The sequence below is a fragment of the Zootoca vivipara genome, chromosome 1 (assembly GCF_963506605.1).
Source record: "Zootoca vivipara chromosome 1, rZooViv1.1, whole genome shotgun sequence".
Classification (NCBI taxonomy): domain Eukaryota; kingdom Metazoa; phylum Chordata; class Lepidosauria; order Squamata; family Lacertidae; genus Zootoca; species Zootoca vivipara.
The window spans coordinates 109,100,061-109,123,289 of record NC_083276.1 but is presented as its reverse complement, the minus strand read 5'-3'; the positions used below and the strand labels follow the sequence as shown (position 1 = coordinate 109,123,289).

The 23,229-nt window shown below is 45.3% G+C and overlaps 1 protein-coding gene across 1 annotated transcript in view; it reads left to right on the top strand.

Annotated features, from left to right (window-relative positions):
• LOC118093597 (sodium channel protein type 2 subunit alpha-like) overlaps positions 1–23,229 on the top strand; it is a 50,465-nt gene that overhangs the window by 8,176 nt on the left and 19,060 nt on the right. Inside the window, exons 7-16 of the mRNA XM_060280313.1 lie at positions 599–671; positions 2,356–2,497; positions 3,755–3,961; positions 5,617–5,904; positions 7,195–7,500; positions 10,200–10,332; positions 10,690–10,928; positions 11,813–11,986; positions 12,893–13,249; positions 14,950–15,384. Coding sequence (XP_060136296.1) covers positions 599–671; positions 2,356–2,497; positions 3,755–3,961; positions 5,617–5,904; positions 7,195–7,500; positions 10,200–10,332; positions 10,690–10,928; positions 11,813–11,986; positions 12,893–13,249; positions 14,950–15,384 — 2,354 coding nt within the window. The remainder of the gene's footprint in view (positions 1–598; positions 672–2,355; positions 2,498–3,754; positions 3,962–5,616; positions 5,905–7,194; positions 7,501–10,199; positions 10,333–10,689; positions 10,929–11,812; positions 11,987–12,892; positions 13,250–14,949; positions 15,385–23,229) is intronic.

Genomic DNA, 23,229 nt, shown 5'->3' with positions numbered 1-23,229 from the left:
TGAGCTGTAACTAATTAGCATTTAAAGCCCTTAACGAGTTGGGGCCAGTTTACCTGTGAGATTGTTTTGTCCCGTTTATGCCCATTCAGCCACTTCGATCTGCAGAATTGGCACCGTTATAGGTTCCATATAACAAGTACACTGTTTCACATTTGTAAGAAACCGATCATCTTAGTGTGGCAGTGCCCACACTTTGGAACTCCTTGCCTGTTGACACCAGGCAAGACGCCTGGGGCCGGTAGGACCCCAGGTGAGCGCTGCTTAAATGGCCATGGGGGCAGACCAGAGGGAAGCCTTCCTGCTCCGTCAGCTCTGCCCCATGGCCCAGCCCATGTCCTCGCCTGCATCCCCATCTGCTAATCTGGGGTGCAGGCTAGGATCCGGCCTCTGATAGGTGGTGCGGGCTTACGACCATGCCCCCTATCCAGAGGGGGCTCTGAGGATGCTACCCCCTCGCTGGGGCCTTTTGCCATCCCAAAAAAGGTGTGAGAGGACTTGTGCAAGCTTTTACATTGGATTATCATTTTAAAGCAACCATTTGAATGAAAGCAGAAGGTAACACATTTCTTTCCCCCCCACCCCTTTCCTTCCTTCTTAGAACAAACAAAACATTTTTATACTTTGGAAGGATCGCCGGATCCCTTGCTTTGTGGTAACGGCACAGATGCTGGGTAAGCAAGCGTAAAATTGTGTAGGGGGAAGCCCCCGCTAATCATGCAAGTGAAGCTGGCTAATCTAATGGCATAATTCAGAACCTAAGAGCTGTGAGCAGAATGAGGTTAATGGAATTGGGTTTCTCTGCTGTCTCTTTCCCTCCAGAGCCCTCCTCTCCCACACTCCAAACAGCCACTTTCGGGGATTGGGTGGGAATACATTAAAATAGCATGGAGCACGGCAGCTGGAGGGAGGAATGGGTTTCCCCCCATTGTGGGAAGGTGACTCAAGCCATTGGTAATGTTTGGGTTTAACAAGGACTCGATTTAGTACAAATGTTTATTTCCCACCGTTTCTTTGTAGAAATGTATAGGAGTCCTGTGATAAGCTATTTTATACTCTCAGGAGTCTAGTTCATAGTGAACCAGGGTTTGTCCCCCGCCTTTTTTTTTTTTTTTTGCAAAAGGAGAGGAGGAGGAGCCCCCAAAAGTGGAATCGGCAAAAAAGAGAGGCAAAGTCTCAAACTGATGCTCAGACAATGGAAATGTGCTGTGGTGTGTTCTAAGGGATGCAACATTGCTATTTAGACGGTGGCAGCCGGGGGCTGGGGCAGGACCTGTCTGAAACCCTGAAGAGCGGCTGCCGCTCAGTGTAGACAGGTCTGATGTATCAGAACTTCCTATGTTCCCAGCTTCTCAGGTTCCCAACCCATCCAAAAGGATTAGAAATACAGTGGTACCTCTACTTACGAATGTTTCTACCGTGTTTCTCATATTATAAGACACATCTTATATTTATTTTTTCCTCAAAAAACCACACTATGGCTTATTTTCAAGGGATGTCTTATTTTTTTCCTCCTCCTCCTGCCGCGGCCGGCATTGCTGCTGCGCCTATCACTATGTCTTATTTTCGGGGTATGGCTTATATTCCTTGAATGCTTAAAAATCCTGCTATGGTTTATTTTATGGGTATGTCTTAAAATATGAGAAACAGGGTACTTACGAAAGTTTCTACTTATGGTACGAATGGAGCTCCGTCCGCCATCTTGGATGCGGTTTTTCTACTTACGAATTTTTAGATAGGGTTGCTTCGACTTACGAATTTTTTCTCTCAATGCATTCCTATGGGATTCGACTTACAAATTTTTTCAACTTACAAATGTGCGTTCGGAACGCATTAAATTCGTAAGTAGAGGTACCACTGTATCACACACCGCAGCGCACCTCTATTCTGCAAGCATAAGTTGTGGTTTTGAGCTGTTTTTTTTTAAAAAAAAAACAACAACTATACTTTTGCTGTTTTCTTTCAGACACTTAAAATGGACTAACATGGCCCATTCTATATGCATAAATTGGAAGTAGTAGCAGCAGCAGATATGTGTTCCATTCACAGCCTGCTACTGCATTAATCTGTTAACATCTTTTTTACAAAAAAAACCCATACTAAAATCCATATTTAAAGATGTACCTTGCCACAAAACGTGCATGTTTCTAAATTACGTTATGCTAAAACACACATCTTTAATGCATATTGGTGCTTTCCCCCCTTTTTACTGAGAACTGTATCACAAAATTGAAAGCAGTGTGAAATTTGAAAGATAATTACGTCCTTATTGGTGTAATTATCTGGAAGGTGCAAATTAGGACAGTTTGCTTGAAATGTGGATTTTATGAAATTCTCCTCCATTGCTTTCTTTCACAGCCAGTGCCCAGAAGGATATATATGTGTAAAAGCTGGCCGAAACCCCAACTATGGCTACACAAGCTTTGATACCTTCAGCTGGGCCTTCTTGTCACTCTTTCGGCTGATGACTCAGGACTACTGGGAAAACCTGTACCAGCTGGTGAGAGGGTCTCAAAACCAAATTCTGTTGATACCGTACGTAAGGGGAAAGCCTAATACTACACCTTTCCATCCCTATGAGAAGGGCCATAGCACAGTGGTAGACCATCTGTTTTGCATGCAGAAGGTCCCTGGTCCAATCTGCAACATCTACATGTAGGGCTGAGAAAGATGCAAGCCCACACCCTGCCTGAAGCATTGGAGAGCCTCCACCAGTCAGTGTGGACAATGAGTTTAAAAGGACAATGGTCTGACTCAGAATATGGCCGCTCTCTACAGTGGCGTAGTGTGGGTTGCCAACACCCAGGGCTGCATGGATGGGGGGTGGGAGGGAGGGTGGGAAATGGGGTATACATGCACATTCAGCTGCCCCTAAGGCATCTGTGTCACCCAGGAGTTTGCAGCTGCAGAGATAAGAAAAGAAGAGTCACTCCATTGTCTGGAGAGGTCACTTCCTGGTTCGCATGGAGAAGCCGTTTTCAACAGAGCCCAGAAACGGAAGCACACAGTTGTATTGAGGCAGCACCGGGTGTCAAAATTTTGCGGCCCTAACAATTTGTGCTTGGGGCAACTGTCCTGGTGTCCCCCGCCCCACGCTACGCCACTGTGTCTCTATATTCCTGTCTCTATGAAACGCTTGCTCAGTTGAAAACAGCAATGATAAATTGCTGCATTTGAAAGCCAGTTTTGTTTTCTGAGAGAAAGGGCTGAACCTCACAGACTGCACAGGAAAGGTTGGACTTTTCAATGGGAGTTGTAAATGAAATGGATTTCTGAAATGTTGTTCAAAGCACTGTGCTGTATTGCAGATACTCCCACCCCATAAGTGTTTCTGAACACTTGGGTTGGTTCTGGTGTAGCCCGTCCAAGAAAGATGGAAGAGCTTCTTCTGTTTGCAGAAAGGGCTGCAATCTAGTGTAGCTTCCAGTCTGTGGAAGGGGGAAGAGAGGTTCCCCCCCCCCGATTTCTCCTCCTCCCCACTTCCACAATATTCCATAGGGTTGTACACTTAAGAGCAGATTTCAGGGGGGGGGGTGCTTGGTAACTACTTACGTAACATCACAATCCTAACCATGCGTACCCAGAAGTCAGCCCTGTTGAATTCAGTGGGGCTTAGTCTCAGATAAGTGAGGTTAGCCTTGCTGCCTTCATACCTTAAGTCCATTGAGTCTAATCTGAGTGTGGCCTAGTCACTCATACTTGTAAGTTTCAGCTGTCTTACTGATCTAATAACCTACATTGCCTATGATTTCCCCAGACTCTGCGTGCTGCTGGCAAAACGTACATGATCTTTTTTGTCCTGGTGATTTTCCTCGGCTCTTTCTACCTGATCAACCTGATCCTGGCTGTTGTTGCCATGGCCTACGAAGAGCAGAGCCAAGCCACCATGGAAGAAGCAGTGAGGAAGGAGGCTGAATATCAGCAGATGCTGGAGCAGCTGAAAAAGCAACAGGAAGAAGCCCAGGTACTGGAAACTTTTGCGCTAGTACAGCATTTCCCCACAAATTTGAGAATAGAAGGCGTAACTACCCGGAGATTCCCTGCAGAAGTTCCATTGTGCACTTGGGCAAAAAGCAACATGTGCAAATGAGTTCATGCATGCAACTTAATTGAAGAAGGCTAAAATGTTTTAAGAAAAAAAATATATATGAATGGATAACCCTAACAGCAGGTAGACAGCAGTTGCACAAAGCTCTGCTGATTTTCAGTGGGACTTGTGTTTGATTCCTGTGCAGTGGGATTCCAGTGCAGATTTTCAGTGGGATTTTGCAGTGGGATTTCAGGGCAATGCTAAATAAACTCTACTAGTAGAGAGTACAGTTTGGAAAAAATGAAAGTTAATGGTGTAATCTCAGAAACAACCGTGTGTCTTGTGCCACCTTAAATACTTGACAATTTCACTGGCGCACCTGCAGTAATAGCCTCCCAACAGAAGTGTCCCTGCTACTTACTAGAAAAGAGAGAGTCGGTGTGGGTGCACTGGTGGGAGCACTGGATTGGATCCACTGATGTGCCCCCAAATTGTTGCTATGTATCAATGATGCCACTACCAGGAGGTTATTGCTGCCCTGCTGCCCCACTGGGTGAGCTGCTCCTACATTGCGTATTGTCAGACACTTACAGTTAATCATTTGGATACATTCCTTATTAGATGTGCTTTTCAACAGAAAATATATTTCTACACCTCAATATGCAAGTGAATATTGGCAAGTGAATATTCTTCAGCAGACCTCTGAATTTCTCAGGGTGTCAAATTTTTTTAGGGTGATTCTGACAGCGGCAAATTGGAAGCTCTTTGGACAATAAACAATGAAGCAGATTCATGTGTCATTCATATATATGTTTGTATATTTTGTTTGTGTGTGTGTGTGTGTGTGTGTGTGTGTGTGTACTGTATATATGTGTGAGAGAGAAGCATGGGTTTTGAAAACCAAATGAGAACTCTCACTGATCAAATAATGATTCAGGAAAAGATACAAATTATTTTTGCATCTTTTTTATTTATTATTAAGTGTAAGGTTTATGAAACAGGGAGGTTTTCAATGTTTGATCTTTTATGATGCTTTTATATTTGTTGGAGGACTCCCAGAGTGGGACAACCCAGTTAGGTGGGCAGTGTACAAATAATAGCATTATTAATATTAATATTATTTCTGACACAAAATGTGGAACAGCCCTTACATTGTGCTTTCTGTGTACTAAGACCAGTGGATTGCAGCATTGTGTAGAGCAGGAGCAGATGGATTTTGCTGGGCTCTAACTCCCAGCAGCTACCAGCATGGCTAGTGGTCAGAGAGATGGGGATTTTAATTCAGCAACATCTGGAGGGCAACATGCTGTCTACCCTGGTATAAAAAGGAAACAATCCACCAGCATACTATCTTCAGAGTATATATTACATTGGCGCATACAAAAAAATTCTCCATGAACAATAAATATATACCCCCAAGCAAGCCTTCCAGATCCCTAGTTGGAAGCTATTTTGTTAATACTCTGGAAGAGGAAACCATCCGTCTCCTTGTATTCTTGAAGCGTAGATAACCCATCCAGAAATAGTTCTACAATAAATATGTGTTAGTTGCAAGCTATAACAGAGCTTGACCTCTCTTTATACAACAGGCAATAGCAGCCGCAGCCGCTTACAAAGACTTTAAGGATGATGGCGCACTTGGAAGACTTTCCCAGACTTCTTCGGAAATGTCGAGGCTGAGCTCCAAAAGCGCTAAAGAAAGAAGGAACCGGAGGAAGAAGAGACGGCAGAGAGAACTGTCTGTAGGAGACGAGAAAGCGAACGGCAAAAAGTTTCCAAAATCTGAGTCTGATAGCAGCATCAAAAAGAAGGGGTTTCAGTTTTCCCTGGAAGGAAACAGGCTCACATATGAAAATAGGGTCACCTCTCCATACCAGGTACGTTGTGGCACTAGCTGTGCTGTTGCAAAATGTTCAACTTTCAGGCGGGCTCTGGGTGATGGGACCGATTTGTTTTAGGCTTGACGTTTCATGCCAGGAGTGGGCAACCTGTAGCTGTTGTTGGACCACAACTCCCATCATCCCTGGCCATGCTGGCAGAAGTTGGGAGTCCAACAGCATGTACAGGGGAGGAGGAAGAAGGCAAAGCCACGGGAACAAGTGCAAAAGCACCAATACCTTCTACCAATCTCTTGTGTTCTACAGGTTTCAAGGATTAGTATCATCTGAATCTAATACATAATTTTTGGGGAGTTTAGTAGAGAAATAACTGGTGAAGCCCAGGCCTTGACACCTTTTAATTGCTTGATGCTTAAGCAAAGAAAACGCAGGGGGAGTGTGCAACTTGGTACATGAGGGCATCAAGAGGGATGTATGACAGAGAAGAGCAGACTTAGCCCTTCTCATATTTGTTGCTTCTCCCCTACACAAACCTCTCCCTCAGTGATTTCCCCCCTTCAACATTTTATCTTTTGCTTTTTTCATCTTCATTTCTTGTTCAGTTGTTTGTGGTGTAGATATTCAGAAAGGCAGGCTAGTGCCAACTGAGTAAATTGCATCATCGTTCAAAATTTGCCAGGCACATTCTGCGCCTCACTATTTACCACTTTGAGGCCAAGTGAAAATGCCCAGGCATTGAGGTGGTGCCCAATGTCCTCACCATCTGGAGTTGCATTCCTGGGGACCCTTGGATCTTGACATTTTTCATGCACTAGCAACACATCCTGTAGAATTCCATCCATTATATTTTATCTGCACAGTCAGAATGAATTTCAGGAACCGAGCAGTCGTATTGAAAAATACGACTTTTGAACCAGTCTGCCCCCCAAATAGCAACTTGGCATTTCACTTTGGCAACTGTAACCCTGGTTTAAGGAACCATTTGACACCTAGCTTATATATTGAGTTTCTAGCACTGGTTATTGTATTGAAAAATACATTCGCTTTCATAACATAAATGCTTAACCAAAGAGGAAAGAATATTGCTGTTGTCATTGTGAGAACAAAGCCGGGGAATACATATTCTTTTTAAGAGACTGTCTTTTAACTAAATACTATCAAGCTCACTATTTCCCCCACTGCCACCCCCGGTGAATACACACAAAGGGTAATATTTTGGTAGTTCACCAAAACCTGAAAAACCTTCTGGATTTGGGAAGAGCAACAGCAGTGATGATTTAGCTATGGCTTCCTAAGTTTCATCTAACTGTTCTGTTTGTATCTCCTTAGTCAATGCTGTTTTCCACGAGGCGGAACAGCAGAGCAAGCTTTTCCAGCGTCAGAGGCCCGACCACTGAAGGGGGCTCGGATGCCGATAGCGAACAGAGCACCTTCGACGACAACGGGAGCCGTAGCGGTTCCTATTTCATTCTACGCAGGCATAGCGAGCGATGCGGAAGTAACATGAGCCAGACCATGTTCCCTGTGTTTCCAGTGAATGGGAAGAGGAACAGCAGTGTGGACTGCAATGGGGTGGTATCCTTGGTAGGAGGACCCCCGGCACTCCTGTCGCCCACTGGACAGCTTCTCCCAGAGGTGATAATAGATAAAGCAACTACCGATGACAGTGTAAGGATGTTTTAAGTAGCATAGGCATGGTGGGTCTACAGAATGGAATCCAAGCTGCCTAAATGCATCTGCATCTTGGGGTGGCGGCGATGGTGGTGGTGGTGGGGAAGCAAGCTTTCATGCTGTAACTCTCCGGGCTTTGAAAACTATGCGACACGGAAAGGAATGGCCCTGCCTCTGCCTGCATGAGCTTTTGCAAACACAGCCCTGAGTTGGGCAGTTTAATATGGCCAAATGTACATTTACTTTGTGCACAGCAAATGCTTGTTCAGTGGCAGAGGCCACTTTCCTTTTGCATTCTCCCTGTTCCTGCACATCCTCTTCCTCTCACTCCGTCCTTCTCCCTGATTCTCCTCTTGTTTCCCCAGCTACCCGATCTCCTTTGCATTCCCTCAGCAAAACCTGTACCATTACCTTCCCCAATTACCCTGAGAAAGGGGTGTCTCCCATCACCTTGCAGGTCATGTGGCCTTCCCTAAAGCAGCTCCTCCTGTCAGCCTAGCAGGGAAGGACAGGGAGGGAGGCAACAGCCAGTGCCCTGATTTCTATTTACAGTGGGACCTCAGTTTTCAAACATAATCCCTTCCAGAAGACCATTCGACTTCCAAAACATTCGAAAACCGAGGAGCAATTGGCGGTCAGCAAAATCCATTGGAAAAAAAGGGGGGAAAACACAGCGGAAGCTGTTTGACTTCCAAGGCACGTTCGAAAATGGAAGCAATTACTTCCGGGTTTTCTGCATTCGGCTTCCGAAACATTTGGCTGCCAAGACGCTCAAAAACTGAGGTTCCACTGTATTTATCGTTTATAAAGCTCCACGTTTATGGGTATGTCTGTGTGTGTGTGCTCCACTGCTGGAGAAGGACCAGGCATGATACATAAAGGGGGGGTAAGGAACAGAGGGAAACTGGGCAGCATTTGAAGATAGATATGTAGCTCTCCATTAGTGACCTCGTGGGTGATAATCAGCCCCTGGCATTGCTGCAATCACACAGGGTTCATTTTGAAGCCTAACGTTGAGGGGAAATGGCATTTTCCAAGCAGTAGAAAATTATTAGGCATGTCTGCGTGGATTTTGAAGCAACAAATATCATCTAGACTTAAAACCTGATAAGGCCCCAGTTTAAAAACTTTGCTCCGCAATGGACTTGCTGGTAGTAGCAGCTGGTGTAGGGGTGTTGGTGGAGCACTGCTGCTATCCCGACATAGCATGCGCTTACCAGAGGGCATGAGGGGCTAGGTGTGGGAATGCCAAGCTCTGGAGCCAGTGGCTCTTGCCATTATGCCATTACACAGCACCAAGACCCCCTCCCCTTTTCTCTCCAGTGAGTGCCAACAACACATTGTACAGTACTTGGAAGCCAGGAGACCAGCAGGGCCTCACTTTTCCTGCCTCACCAGCTGCTTCTGCTCACCAGAAAGCCTTTTTGTCTTAGCTCCAGCTTCCCATCTGTAAAATTGGGAGCAATTGCTCTTTTTCATTTAAAATCGTTGCTGTGCTTCATTTAGTTGTTTCAGAACCATTATTTGTAATCCGTTGACACTGATGGAGGACTCCTCACTTACCTATACATTGTGTTTGAAGATACGTACAACATTTTATCCCACTAATTCTTCCCTGGTTCTGATTGGCGTGGTAAAGCTCAATTAAGTCAGACTTTTATTGCTAATTTATTTAGACAAATGCGACAAGCTCTAAATGAGAGAAATCAGGCATTTAACTTTACTAGATGTTTTAATAAGGAGAAGCAATCCTGAACGGATTGAAGACCTGAAGGAACACTTGTACACAAATTGGATACTGATGAGTGAAGTAATTGTTGTTCTCATGTGACCTTTTTCTTCTTCTTTCTTCTTTATTGACCCCCATGTGAAAGCTATTTGGATATCTAAGCATAAAAACTGGAGATTTCTGAGCTCTGGTTCAAGTTCTTCATGTTTTGAATAACGTATAGCTTCTTCTAGCTACTCCAGGGATGGAGAACCTGTGGCCTCCTAGATGTTCTTGAGACTACAACTCGCATCATCCTTTAACATTGGCCATGTGGGATGGAGCTGATGGAAGTTGTAGTCCCAAGAGCATAATAGACATGGCTCCATTTGTTGAAGGGCTTTTGATAATAATCGAACAGCCAGGTCAGATGTTTGGCCCAGCAATATGGTTCTGCTCACAGGCAGAATGAACACCATACTCAAGATGTTGTAGCGAGTCAGGAGTGTGTGCAATATTCACAATCCTGACACACTTTGGAGGAGCAGAAGGACATCAGACAGTTCCCATCTAAAAAATACCAGACTAATGCATATGCTCCTTTACATGATATCAAATGAGAAAGTTCCTGAGATGTGGATCTGATTCTGCTCACACACATTCATTACACTAAGCCAGATGCTTGAACTGAGCTACTGAAAAGCTGTAAGAGTTCAGCTTGCCCTTTGTGGCATGTACAAAATACATTCTGCTATTTAAATTATTTCTTTAAAACCAGATATATGAAAAATATTTTTTGGAAGGGCTAGATATTGTAAAATGTCTGGCATAATAAAGGCAAAACTATTTAGCTGCATGTGGCATGAATGCTTTTATATTTTGTGGGGTTGCCTTTACAATGTATGGTTCCCTGTATAGTTTATGTTGATAATCTAGCTGCTTTACTCCACTGCAGAGCACTGCTTCTGAAGTAGATAGCAGAAAGAGGAGGTCAAGTTCTTTTCAGATACCAATGGATTTACTGGAAGATCCTGCTATAAGGCAAAGAGCAATGAGTATAGCAAGCATAATCACAAATACCATGGAAGGTAGGTGTGTGGGGTTGCACTGTGAGAGTTTGGTTCATAAATGAATGGAATCTTTTAAGAATATGAGAAGTTCTGAGAGACGTTATTAAAGAAGTAAAATCTGGAAAAGCACTAATTATAATTATTAGGTAGAGACAACTCAGAAATAAAGCAAACCTTTAATGAACATGCATGTTCAATACTTGGTGATTGCAGGATCAAATGATCAATGCATCATCATAGGGGTAATGTTGCCAACAGAACTTACATAATTAGTTTTTCAGTTATTGAATAATTTAGTCAAGTTGCATTTTCATAATTGGCAAACAGCATTGAGTGAATATTTGGTCCTCATGTTTTCAATATGCCTCTCTTTAGAACTTGAAGAATCCAGGCAGAAATGTCCACCATGTTGGTATAAATTTGCCCACAGTTACTTGATTTGGAATTGCTGCAATACTTGGTTGAAAATAAAGAAAAATGTTCATTTCATTGTTATGGATCCGTTTGTCGATCTTGGCATCACCATCTGCATTGTCCTGAATACATTGTTTATGGCCATGGAACATCATCCCATAGACGACGCCTTCAAGAATGTTCTATCAAATGGAAACCTGGTAAGTCGGGGTTGTTTTTGCTTTTCACCCCATCGTATCATTTTCTATTTAAAACTAATTCTGGACGACTGAAGATGCTTTCAAAAATGGTTGTATCTCCACTGGGTGTTCCTAAACCTGTTGAATATATGAATCTGCCTTCTACTGAATCAAGACATCATCTAGACCAGTCCTATGTAACCACCACCAGCTCTCTGTGATAGCAGGTTTCCCCCAGCCCTGCTATCTGAAGTCCTTTAAACTAGGATTGAACCGGTGTCCCCAAAGCCCTGCTTCCTCCTTCTTCCCAAAGTTCTGCTTCCATAGGCTTCTGTCCTGCACGAATACCTGGCTCCACACAACCAAGCATCTACCTAGGGTTTGTTTGCTGCTCCTCCAAATTCCTACCAGATTTAGAGCCTCTTTGAAAAATTCCCAGCTTCCTCCCCAAACATTTAGCCAGGAAACTTCCTTGCAGTAAGCTCTTCCTCAGATAGCCAAGACATACTCTGTTTCTCTGTCGTCCGCTTTCAAACAAACGTATCTTCCACGCAGACCGGCTCCACTCCCATCAACCTCTGTGTGTTTGGCAGACGCATAAAGGGAAGTCAGTATGAATAGGTTCCTCCACACAGTCAGAAATTCCCAAGCTAAACAAGAATGGCTCCTCTAGGGAGCACTTCCAACCCTGTCTTCTGTATGCTGCAAGTTGGTTCTTCTGAGTTCAGACTCAGCACACTGCCGCTTCGAACAGGACAATGATGCAATCCCCGCACTTTCACTATTAGATTACATCCATGCATTGCTTCTTTTTAATACAAAACATGCAATTTCCATGGGGGAAATGGGAAGGGGGAGACAGGGTAATAAAATGCAGAAGTTACCTTATTTCATTCTCCACTTAGGTCTTCACCGGGATCTTTACCGCAGAAATGGTCCTCAAGATAATAGCCATGGATCCTTATTACTATTTCCAAGAAGGCTGGAACATTTTTGATAGCATCATTGTCAGCCTGAGTTTGATAGAGCTGGGCTTTTCAGATGTGGATGGATTATCTGTTCTACGGTCATTCAGACTGGTAATTAAGAAGCAAAGTCTCATTACTCATTTGATTGTAGGCTTGAGAGGGGAAATAGTTAAAAAAAAACCTACCTCTGACTGGATCTGAGGAAGGCCACAGAATCTACAGAAAAGCAGTGAGTCCTGAGCCTACTTTTGAAAGGTTTCCACCCTTTATCCCAACCACATCATTATTTTTTACCAAACTGAAGCCAGCACCAAGTGTATTAAATGGGTGTGAGGACCTAAAGTTGCCAGGTTCGCTCGTCTCTCCAAGGCCTCGTACCCAGCAGAGAAAGGGTGCAAGCTTTTCTTGGAGCACCATAATCTCATATTTTCTTTTGATTTATGCTGCTGATTAACAGCACACCTTTGCTTATCCATCCAAGATGTCCTCTTACACGGACACTGGGAATTCTTAAGCTAACGCGGTTCTGCTGCTAAAGAAGGGAAAAGAGTGTCCATGCTATCCTTACTTTATATCCACAGCTACATCAACAGAGAAGCCACACTAGCTAGGAGGAGTGAGACATTAACATGTACCTCTGGGGGCAACTCCTGCTTGGGAAAGCCTGCCTTACACTGTGACAACTCTAGTTACAGGCCAGGGATGGGGAACCCATGTGGCCCTCTGGCCTCCAGCTCCCATCAGCACCAGACAGCATGGCTAATGGCGAGGGGTTATGGGAATTGTAGTCCAGCAACATCTTGTGGGCCACATGTTCCTTACCACTGCTATAGGCCATAAGCTCAGCAAGTGTGTCATATGGGTGTTGGTGGAGCTTTCCCAAATAGAGCTATGGAAATGCTTGAGTTCATGGCTCTTTGTCCAGTATATAGCTGGTTATGGGATGTGAGTCTATGAATTGCAACCACAGTCTGTATCTCTTTCTCATATAAATAAATGCCTCATTGTCATTTTCAGCTTCGAGTCTTCAAGCTGGCGAAATCTTGGCCAACTCTGAACATGCTGATAAAGATTATTGGCAACTCTGTGGGTGCTCTGGGAAATCTGACCTTGGTCCTGGCTATTATTGTCTTCATTTTTGCTGTGGTTGGCATGCAGCTGTTTGGCAAAAGCTATGATAATTGTAAGTGCAAGATTTCAGAGGACTGCTCACTTCCACGCTGGCATATGAACGACTTTTTCCACTCTTTCTTGATTGTGTTCCGAGTCCTTTGCGGAGAATGGATAGAAAGCATGTGGGACTGTATGGAAGTTGCAGGTCAAGCCATGTGCCTCATTGTGTTCATGCTGGTCATGGTGATTGGAAACCTCGTGGTATGTAATCAACAACTGTCTTTTCAGTTACCGTATTTTCTATTGATTGCCTGATTACCTGCTATTATGAGCCATTTAGGCAAACCAGTGTGAATGCTTGTTTGGAAAATCTGTTGACCCCCCTTTCTCGTATCGTATAGCTGTAGGGGACTTCAAGGGTGAGCCTGCTCAACTGGCTGCATTGACAGGCACCAAAGGTTTTGACAGGGACTAATTATTTGTCCTCTTTAAAACCCACCAAAATACCAGATTTCCTTTTCATTGTAGGCATCACCTGGGCTGCAGTTTGATGTCTTATGGCCCATTCCAGCAAAAAGGAATTAATTTATTATTTGTTTGTTATGTTTCTTGGTCACCCAGTCACCAGGTTCTCGGGATGGCATATAATTTTCAATGCCTGGAAGCAATTTTGTTGTGCTTGGCTCTTTTGCCTGCACTCATGGCTGGTGGCCAGCAGTGTGGGCAGAGGAACCCACATCTGGCACACATAATGCCCTCCTTGCATTACAGACAAGACAGCAAACAAATGTTCAGCATTAAAGATACATTGCAGATAAGAGAGTTCCTTGAGTGCAGCAGAAAGCACATAGCCTGTTGTTAGTTTGGGTGCTTTCCCAGCCAATGCAGCAATGCTAATTTGTTTGATTTGGTCCATGTTTGAATTTGTAAATTGGCAACCCAGTGAGTCAATGAGTAAAGCATAGCATGGTAATAAAGACCACAGAAATATACTGAAAGAAATCAATTGGTTTATTGTTATACAATTCTTGATTCAAAGCATATTGTTATATTATTTATTTTTATGTCAGAATGTGTACTTCATTCAGAGAGCATTTCAGCAGTGTACAGAAATAGAATATATTTGAATAAATTGGATAAATAATAACAATTGTCTGGCCCAAAGGGCACTGCTGCTATATCCTAGTTATGTCCTAACATTCCAAATTTACTTGTGCTTTTTCTGACATCTCTGTATGGAGCACTTAAATATTTTGGGGTGCATTTTCGCAAATATCCCACTCTGTTTAAGAAAGAAATATGTTTCATTGCTGGAAGTGTTTTTTTTTTAAAATGATGATGACAAGATAAATAGGTCCTTCTCAGTTTCTCTGATACAGAAATTGCTAACATTTGGTAAACTTGCAGACACAACACACACTGGATTGTTTGGTTCTGCTAACAAACAAAAGCATTGTCAAAAATAAGACCGCAACTAAGAAAGGATAGATGACAACTGATTTCATATCCACAAACCCTGGAAGTAAGCACTTAATCAAAGAATTTAAAAAAATAAAGTTATTCAGAAATTGAAATACAGTGGTGCCTCGCTAGACGAATTTAATTCGTTCCACGGGTCTTTTCTTATAACGGAAAATTCGTCTAGCGAATCCCATAGGAATGCATTGAAATTTTTTTGAATTTTTTTTTTTGCCCATAGGAACGCATTAATTGAATTTCAATACATTCCTATGGGAAACTGCGATTCGCTAGACGAATTTTTCATAAAACGAATTCGTCTAGTGAGGCAACCTCCGCTAGAAAAAAACCTTTAGTTAAGCGGAAATTTCGTTAAGCAGGGCATTCGTTAAGCGAGGCACCACTGTACGAATTCATGCACATGGGAACAAATCTGACTTTTAGGTTTTGGGAATTAACTTAAAGGTGAGAAAGAGCCTAATTGAATTCTCCCCCCCCCCCAGGTCCTGAACCTCTTTCTGGCTTTATTATTGAGCTCCTTCAGTTCAGACAGCCTTGCTGCTCCAGATCAGGATACAGATGCGAACAACTTACAAATTGCCATAGCAAGGATCCAGAGAGGAATAGATTATGTAAAAAGAAAAATATATGAGTTTGTGCAAATCACCCTTTTGCAAAAATGCAAGGCCTCCACTGGAATCGGCTCAGCTGACGGGCAAAACGGCAAGAAAAGTGGGTGTGTCCCCAACCACACTGTAGCTGACTATTACAATGACAGAACCACAACTACCATCTACGTGGACAGCGGTGATCACATGTCATTCATCAACAACCCAAACCTCACGGTGACCGTACCGATAGCTGCAGGAGAGTCTGATTTTGAACACCTAAATACAGAGGAAGTTAGCAGCATATCCGAGCTCGAGGAAAGTAAAGAGGTAAGGCAAGGGATAATTTTCCGTATTTACACTTTGCACTTCTGTTTATACGTCATCAGCTGTGCCATAAAATGTTTATACGCTCATATTTTAAAATATGAATCTTCATTTTTTTTCCTGAAAAACCTGTGAGTATTGAAAGTGGCAATGTACTTACCTCCCCGTTCTATAAACACGGGGTAGTCTGGTGTTGTTTCATTACTTAATGAAGTGACACTGGCAACGCATCTTCACGTTGTTTAGTGCAGGCTATGGACCAGCTTCTGTGAATGAGCATTTCTTCACCAGAGTGACATTTTAGAGGACTCTGGATGTGTGCAGGGCAGGGCACAACACATGCCCAAACTGGGTGTGTGGTATCAGCATCCTAGTTGCCATGAAGTAGCTCTGAATCTGTTACCGTTAATGTTCTGAAGTAATGAATAATCGGATCTTATTTATACTGCAATTATACACAGCACAGCTGACGAAAACATTCAGCTCATCCAGGCCCATGGTAATCATTAAAGTATTCTACTTTTGAATATGTAGCTTATAATCATTCTCATTTGGATACCTCATTTGGACATACTGACTGCCTATATCAATTCATATGTTCAAGTCAGTATCAATGGGATATTTTTTTTCCATTAATGTCAGATGATGCTTCTCTCTCTCTCTTCCTTCTGTTACATTTTTTTAAAGACACAGCCATTGCTCATATTTGTTCTTTCTGTGAAAACATGATTGTGTTTACACAGAATAATTTTAAAACGTATAAATTGGAATTGTTATTTCTTACTTTAACAAATGACCATAGTGTGCTTGGTGTGTATATCTCTTTGCTCAAGTGCTGTGTTTACCCTGCTTTTTCAAATGTGTTTGTGCGAATAACCTATTAGAAAATACTTTCGCAGCCATGTTTGTGGTATTTCCAGAACTACAAACCCAGAATTATTTGCACCTTCAATGTTGTTTCCTACCGTTCTTACTTCTCACAGGACTAAACTCAAACTGGATCAATCAAGAGTGCAGCTCTGGTGGTTTTTTAACCAGGCACAGCAACGTATGTCAGCCATTTTGAACAGGTTACCTCAGCAATTCATATATACATAATCACTGTTGAACAAAGATTGACTGGCATGCATGCTAATCTGTATTACCCTCTTCATCCATTGTGATACCAACAGAAATATGCACAAGCTGATCTGCAATTGGAGTCATGTGATGCTCATCCCAGCATGGTCAGCACACTCCAACATTCACTGTGTCTGATGATTTCCACATAGCGTTTTGATATGTGAACTGCATGGTCTATGGCACTGGTTCTCAAGCTGTAATCAGGCCACCAGAGCTGCCCAAACCTCATACAGGTGGTCCATGGTGTGTCCATGAAGAACACTTGCAGTTTGAATTTTTGTAGAATTCTATGGAATTCAAATTGCAATACAGTACAGTAAAATGGAAATACAGGGGGGAGGGAGCAATAATCCACGGGGACAACAGAGGGCTTAGACAAAAGTGCATGCTGGGAAACAGAACCCAGAAACTGACAGTTCCTTCTTCAAGGGTGGGGGCCAAGCTATGGAGAAACAGGGGGGAGGAGACAACAGAGGGCTCAGACAGGGGGTGGGGAGGGCTCGATAGCTCATGAGTCAGGGCACGGTGGGGCCAGTCACATGGATGTGCTGGAGGGGTGGGGGGAGAAGGGGACTCGATAGCTCATGAGTCAGGGCACGGTGGGGCCAGTCACAGGGCCAGTCACAGGGAAAGAACCACAGCAACACGTGGCCGGGCCAGCTAGTCTTACAATAAAAATGCTCTCCATATTAAAATGATGAAAGCAAATGTTCATGTAATTAATTAGATTTGAATTGGTATTTTCCATTTCAGAATAATTAGAAGAGTATTCATTGTTGCTGCTTTTGTCTTTTTTATAATGCTTCTTGTGTATGAAGACCTTCACAATATTTACACAAAAGCCCCGTGAGGTAGATCATTCATAATTTCACTTTACAGGCAGGGAACTGGATACAAGTGTCTTGCAGTTTACCAGTTGCTTGTTCATCTGGAATGAATAGCAATCTAACTGTCCTCATAAAATACCTGAGTAGCAAATAACATGAGAGTCTGCCACAGGGAAAATCTTTCTGCTATCTTAGGGTTGCCATATGTCTGGAATTTTCCGGACATAGCTGGAATATGCCAGTCGGAAGCAGTGTATGGGTGCAAATGGCTGAAATGCCGAATTTCCTGAAAAATAGCTTTTGTGTCCGGATTTTCGCTTTTTGAAATATGGCAACCCTATGCTATCTGCAGCAGATTGAAACTAAAACAGAAAAATCCAAGCTAGCATTTGTAGGTAGTCAATAAGTCCCGGTGTTTTTTCACGTTTCATTTGACATAAGTTTTAAAGTGAATTGGACCAACAGAGGTTCTGTTCCATCCATCTTTCCAAGCAGCTCCCAAAACGATGGCCTTCTTCCACTTGAGTTTGATAGACTTAGGCTACATTGATCAGGATACCTTCATGAGAATGAAAAACCACAAATTATTTTTGTGACAATTACTTTCCCAATGATTAGCCTTGATGGGAGGAGAATTGGCAACCTATTCGTATGGGCGGGGGCTGGAGTGTGCTTGTGACTGGTCTATCTCTGAGTAATTATTTACATGGTTGGTTATTCACACCCACTGGGTCCATGGAAGCTACATAATTAACACCATATTCAGGATAAATATCTAGATTGTCATTAGGATTATCACTTTCAGGGAAATATTTGTTTTTATAAAAAAAAAATTCATTAGGAACCGTACCTTTAAACATCTTAAATTAGTTTTTAAATAATTGGAATAGAAGTTTGAAAATCACGGAAAGGTGTAAATCATGTCTGAATCATGTAAGCCAGAATGCAATAACTGTGATTAGAATCACCCTGTATTGTTTTAACTGTGCTTTCATCGTTCCCCACATTCATCCAGCTGTTGGTGCCATTTCTGATGTTATATACTGTATAGTAATAACATTGTATCAGGCCAGAGAATGCCATAATCACAACTACTTTGGTTTATTTTGGTACTCAGACCTATCGTGGGTCATGCTGTTTATTTTGGCCCTGCCTTAAATTCCATTGCATATTTGATCTCGATGGTCAGGTTCGAAGGATGCCAAACCAATTGCAGTCACAACCTAAGATGAGAGTTCTCTAGCACTTGAATCGACAATTCTCTGAATACTTCTAAGAGTTGGCATGAGTACCAGAGTAACAAAGAGTTTAAAAATGCATAGAAACCAACATATCTATGCACTTGCAAGAGAGAATGCAAGATAAAGGCTGCGGGAATGAAATAAAAATGCTTCTTTCATTGTTGACATTTCTTTTTTTAAAAAAAGAATTTTGGGGGTGAAATGGTATTCTGTGATTATCTGTTGTTTGGTAAACCACAGTTTACTGCACAATATCTGTGAGGGACAGAGGATATCGCGAAGTCCCTCCCCTCCTGAGTTCAAGCCCGTCCCCGAGCAAAGGGGAAAGCAGGGAGAGTTCCGATTCCAGTGGGGAAGCAGGAAGTCGTGTCCGAGGCTCAGGCAAGGTAGAGGAGCCAGGGTCCCAGGTGGGACAGGAAGGGGCAAGTAAGGGGGGAAGACCCATCCCCCCAACTCCAGAATTACGCAGGAAGAGGAGGGGCAAGAGGATGGGTCTGCCAAAGCTTTTGTGTTGGAGAAAGACGCGCCAAAAGCCATTAGGAGGTTCTGAAACCGACTGACAACATCGTTCCGTGTAAATAGCAATGACTTGAGCACTGTAAATACGCAGCACCAATAAAAGAATAAAATGCAGAGCTGCGTAGCGTCGTTACTCTGAAGTAGTCCACTCCGGCCACTGTGACAGCAACCTCCTAATCCTTTTTGGGCTACTTTGGAGTTGCCGGGATGAGCGTGTCAGAGGCGGAGAAGTGGCGGCAGATCGCTGAGCAAGCCCAGCTAGAACTGCAACAGCTGTCGCTGCAGGCGCAGGGAGAATTGAAGGCAGCTAAAGAGGAGACTAAGAAGGTCCAGGACGACCGGGTACAACTTGCGGAACAGGTGAGAGAGCTTCAGGAAAAAGAGCAGCATTTAAGGGCGGTGGCGGTAGACCTCCAAAACAAGCTGGATGCAGAGAAAAACAAGGCGGGAGGGGCACCCCAAGTCCAAGTGCTGCCAGGAAGGAAAGCCGGGACCCTAGTAAGCAAGTTCAATGGAGACCCGAAGGAGTTTCAGGGCTTTGAGACTGAGATTGTGTATGCTCTTGAGCTGCACCACGATGAGTTCCCTGATGATGAGCACAGAGTAGCGTTTATTGTGGAGCACCTTACAGGGGCGGCCAGGGAGTGGCTAAGACCGTTAATTGCAACAAGGAATCCTTGCATGAAGAATGTCAAACTATTTCTAGAAGGTTTGAAAACGATGTATTCGTCCGATAGTCATATGGACCAGACTAAGGAGGAACTGCATAATTTACGCCAAGGAAATATGACAGTTCGCGCGTATTGGGCGAAATTCACCATGCTGGTGCACAGATTGGGGTGGGATCTGGAGTCGGCCCCACTGCAAGCGGCGTTCTACTTGGGGTTGCATGAGGAGGTGAAGGATGAGCTCTCGAGAGGTCCAAAGCCCAGTAATATGGATCAACTGAGCAAAGCGGCTCTGGCGGTGGGGGTGAGGCAGGAATCCAGGTGGAGCGACAAGCAAGCAACGCGCGCAAAGCGGGCTTGGTTCCCACGGTCGCAGGAGAAGCCACTCCCTCAACAACCCTTTCAAGCCACGCCTGGGGCCAGTCAGGACCAGGAACCCATGCAGATTGATAGCGCGCGCGCGCGGGCTTTTCAAACCCCAGCGGCGCCAAGGCGAAAGGAGGGAAGGGGTGGGAATTGCTTTCTCTGCAACTCCCCCCAGCATCTCGTCAGAGACTGCCCACATCGCAGGGAGTGGCAAGGAAAGGCGGGAACGGTTGTGCCCTCCCCCACTGACGCAGCACCACAGCAGGGAAACGGGAAAGCCTGGCTGCAGGAGACAAGGGGCGGCAGCCAGGCACAGTCAGCAGACAACAGCCCCAGCCCACCCACCCGCACAGAGAGGAGCAGAGCCAGCCCACCCCTCCCAGAGCAGGAGTGGTGCTAGAAGTGACGCTCACGCTCCCAAATGGCTATCCCCTGACAGTCCTCGCCTTAATTGACAGTGGGGCGTCAGCGAACTTCTTCTCGAGGAACTTTGCAGAAGAGCACCAGATCCAGCTTCTCCAGCTGGATTTTCCTCTGCACGTGGCAACCATTGACGGCAGAGAGCTGCTGGGAGGGGCCATCACTCATCAAACCCCCCCCCCATGAGAATGACGGTTGGAAGGCACTCAGAGACACTGGCATTCAACGTCACCACCATCTCAGACCCCCCAATCGTTTTGGGCATGAGCTGGCTGGCGCGCCACGACCCCTCCATAAGTTGGCATCAGAGATGCATCACTTTTGGATCGGACTTTTGCCTGGAACATTGCATGCAGCACCAACCAGGGGAGGGGCCTCCGATAGCCACGGTGGCCACCATGCACGTCAAAGGGGGTGAGGCGATACCCAAACCATACTGGGACCTGCAGGAGGTCTTCAGCGAAGCGGAGTCCGACCACCTGTCCCCACACAGGCCTTTTGACTGCCAGATCAACCTGGTGCCAGGGGCAACTATACCCCCAGCCAAGCTGTACGCCATGTCAGACCAGGAACTGGAGGATCTGCGCGCTTTCATCGACAAGAACCTCAAGCGGGGGTTCATCAGAGAAAGCAAGGCAGCAGGGGGCAGCCCGGTCTTCTGGGTGGACAAGAAAGACACGCAACAGCGCCGTCTTGTGGTGGATTTTAGACGGCTGAATTCGGTGACAGAGCCAGTGGCTTTCCCCATGCCCAGAGTGGATGATCTCCTGACAGCGGCACGCAGGGGCAAGATTTTCACCAAGCTAGACCTGAGGGGGGCGTACAACTTGATCAGGATCCGGGAGGGCGATGAGTGGAAAACCACGATGTTCACGCCTCTGGGCTCTTTTGAATATCTGGTGATGCCCTTCGGGTTGCAAGGGGGCTCAGCATGCTTCCAGGCCTTCATGCACCACGTCCTGGGGTCCCTACTCTTCAGGAAATGCTTGGTCTTTCTGGATGACATCCTTATTTACTCCAACGACCCAGTGCAGCACGTGAAGGACGTCAGGGAGGTGTTACAGCGCCTGAAGGAGAACCACCTGTATGTGAAGCTGGAGAAGTGCAAGTTTCACACCAAGGAGGTGGACTTCCTGGGCTACAAGCTGTCTGACAAGGGGCTAGCGATGGACAAGGACAAGGTGCAGACCATCCTGGACTGGCACAGCCCCAGGACGCGCAAAGATGCCCAACGCCTACTAGGCTTTGCCAACTTCTACAGGAAGTTCATCAAGAACTTCTCTCGCGTTACGGCTCCCATCACTGACTGCCTGAGAGGCAAGCAGAAGTTTAGGTGGACACCAGAGGCGCAAGCAGCGTTTGAAAGCCTCAAGAGGGTGTTCGCCTCAGACCAGAACCTGTTCCACGTGGTTCAGGACGCGCCCCTACGCATTGAGACAGATGCTTCTGATAAGGCGGTGGGCGCCATTTTGTTGCAACTGGACGCCAACAGAGAGTGGAGACCCTGTGCCTTCTTCTCCAGGAAGTTGACCCAGCCCGAGCGAAACTACACAGTTTTTGATCGGGAACTTCTTGCGATCCACGCGGCGTTCCAGCACTGGAGACACTTCCTGGTGGGCGCCAAGCACCCCATCCAGGTGTGCACAGACCACAAGAACCTGGAGTTCTGGAGAACTGCCAGGGTGCTCAACCAGCGGCAGATACGGTGGGCAGAGTTCTTCTCGAACTTCAACTTCTCCATACACTACATCCCGGGAGAGCAGAATGTCAGGGCGGATGCCCTCTCCCGCAAGCCAGAGTACATGGAGGAGGAGGCGCCACCTGCCCCAAGGCACATTTTCCCCCCGTCGGCATGGTCCTGCGGAGCAGCAGTGGTGAGCGAGGCAGAACTCACAGCACTGACGGCAGCGGATGAATTTGCCAACCGCATCTTCAGAGAACTGAGAGGGGGGAGGGAGCAGGCAAAAGACTTTGCAGAACGCAGAGGGCTGCTTTTCTACAAAGGTGCGATGTACCTACCCACCAACCAGCTTCGACGTACGGTCCTCAGGCAGATGCACGACAACCCAACAGCGGGGCATTTTGGAAGGGACAAGACCACTCACCTAGTCATGAGACACTTCTGGTGGCCAGGGGTGAGGGAAGATGTTCGAGACTATGTAAGGGGCTGTAACACCTGCCAGCGGGCAAAGGTGGTCCGAGCAGCGCCACCAGGGTTGCTGGAGCCCTTAGCCACACCACACAGGCCGTGGGAAGTGGTGTCCATGGACTTCATCACAGATCTGCCTTCGTCCAGGGGTAAGACTGCAGTGTTGGTGGTGGTGGACCTCATGTCCAAAATGTGTCACTTTATACCGTGTGCCAGGGCAGTCTCGGCAGAAGAGACAGCCAAACTGTTTGTAGATCACGTTTTCAGACTGCATGGATTACCTTTAAGGGTTATTTCGGATCGTGGCCGCCAATTTGTTTCCAGGTTCTGGCGGCGGCTCATGAACCTCCTGCAGGTGGAGGTCAGCTTGTCGACGGCTAGACACCCGCAGACCAACGGACAAGCGGAGAGGGTCAACGCCATTCTGCAGCAGTACCTGAGATGCTACGTCAGCCAGCGGCAAACGGACTGGGTGGATCGCCTGCCACTAGCAGAATTTGCTTACAACAATGCAGTGCACGTCTCCACAGGGGTGT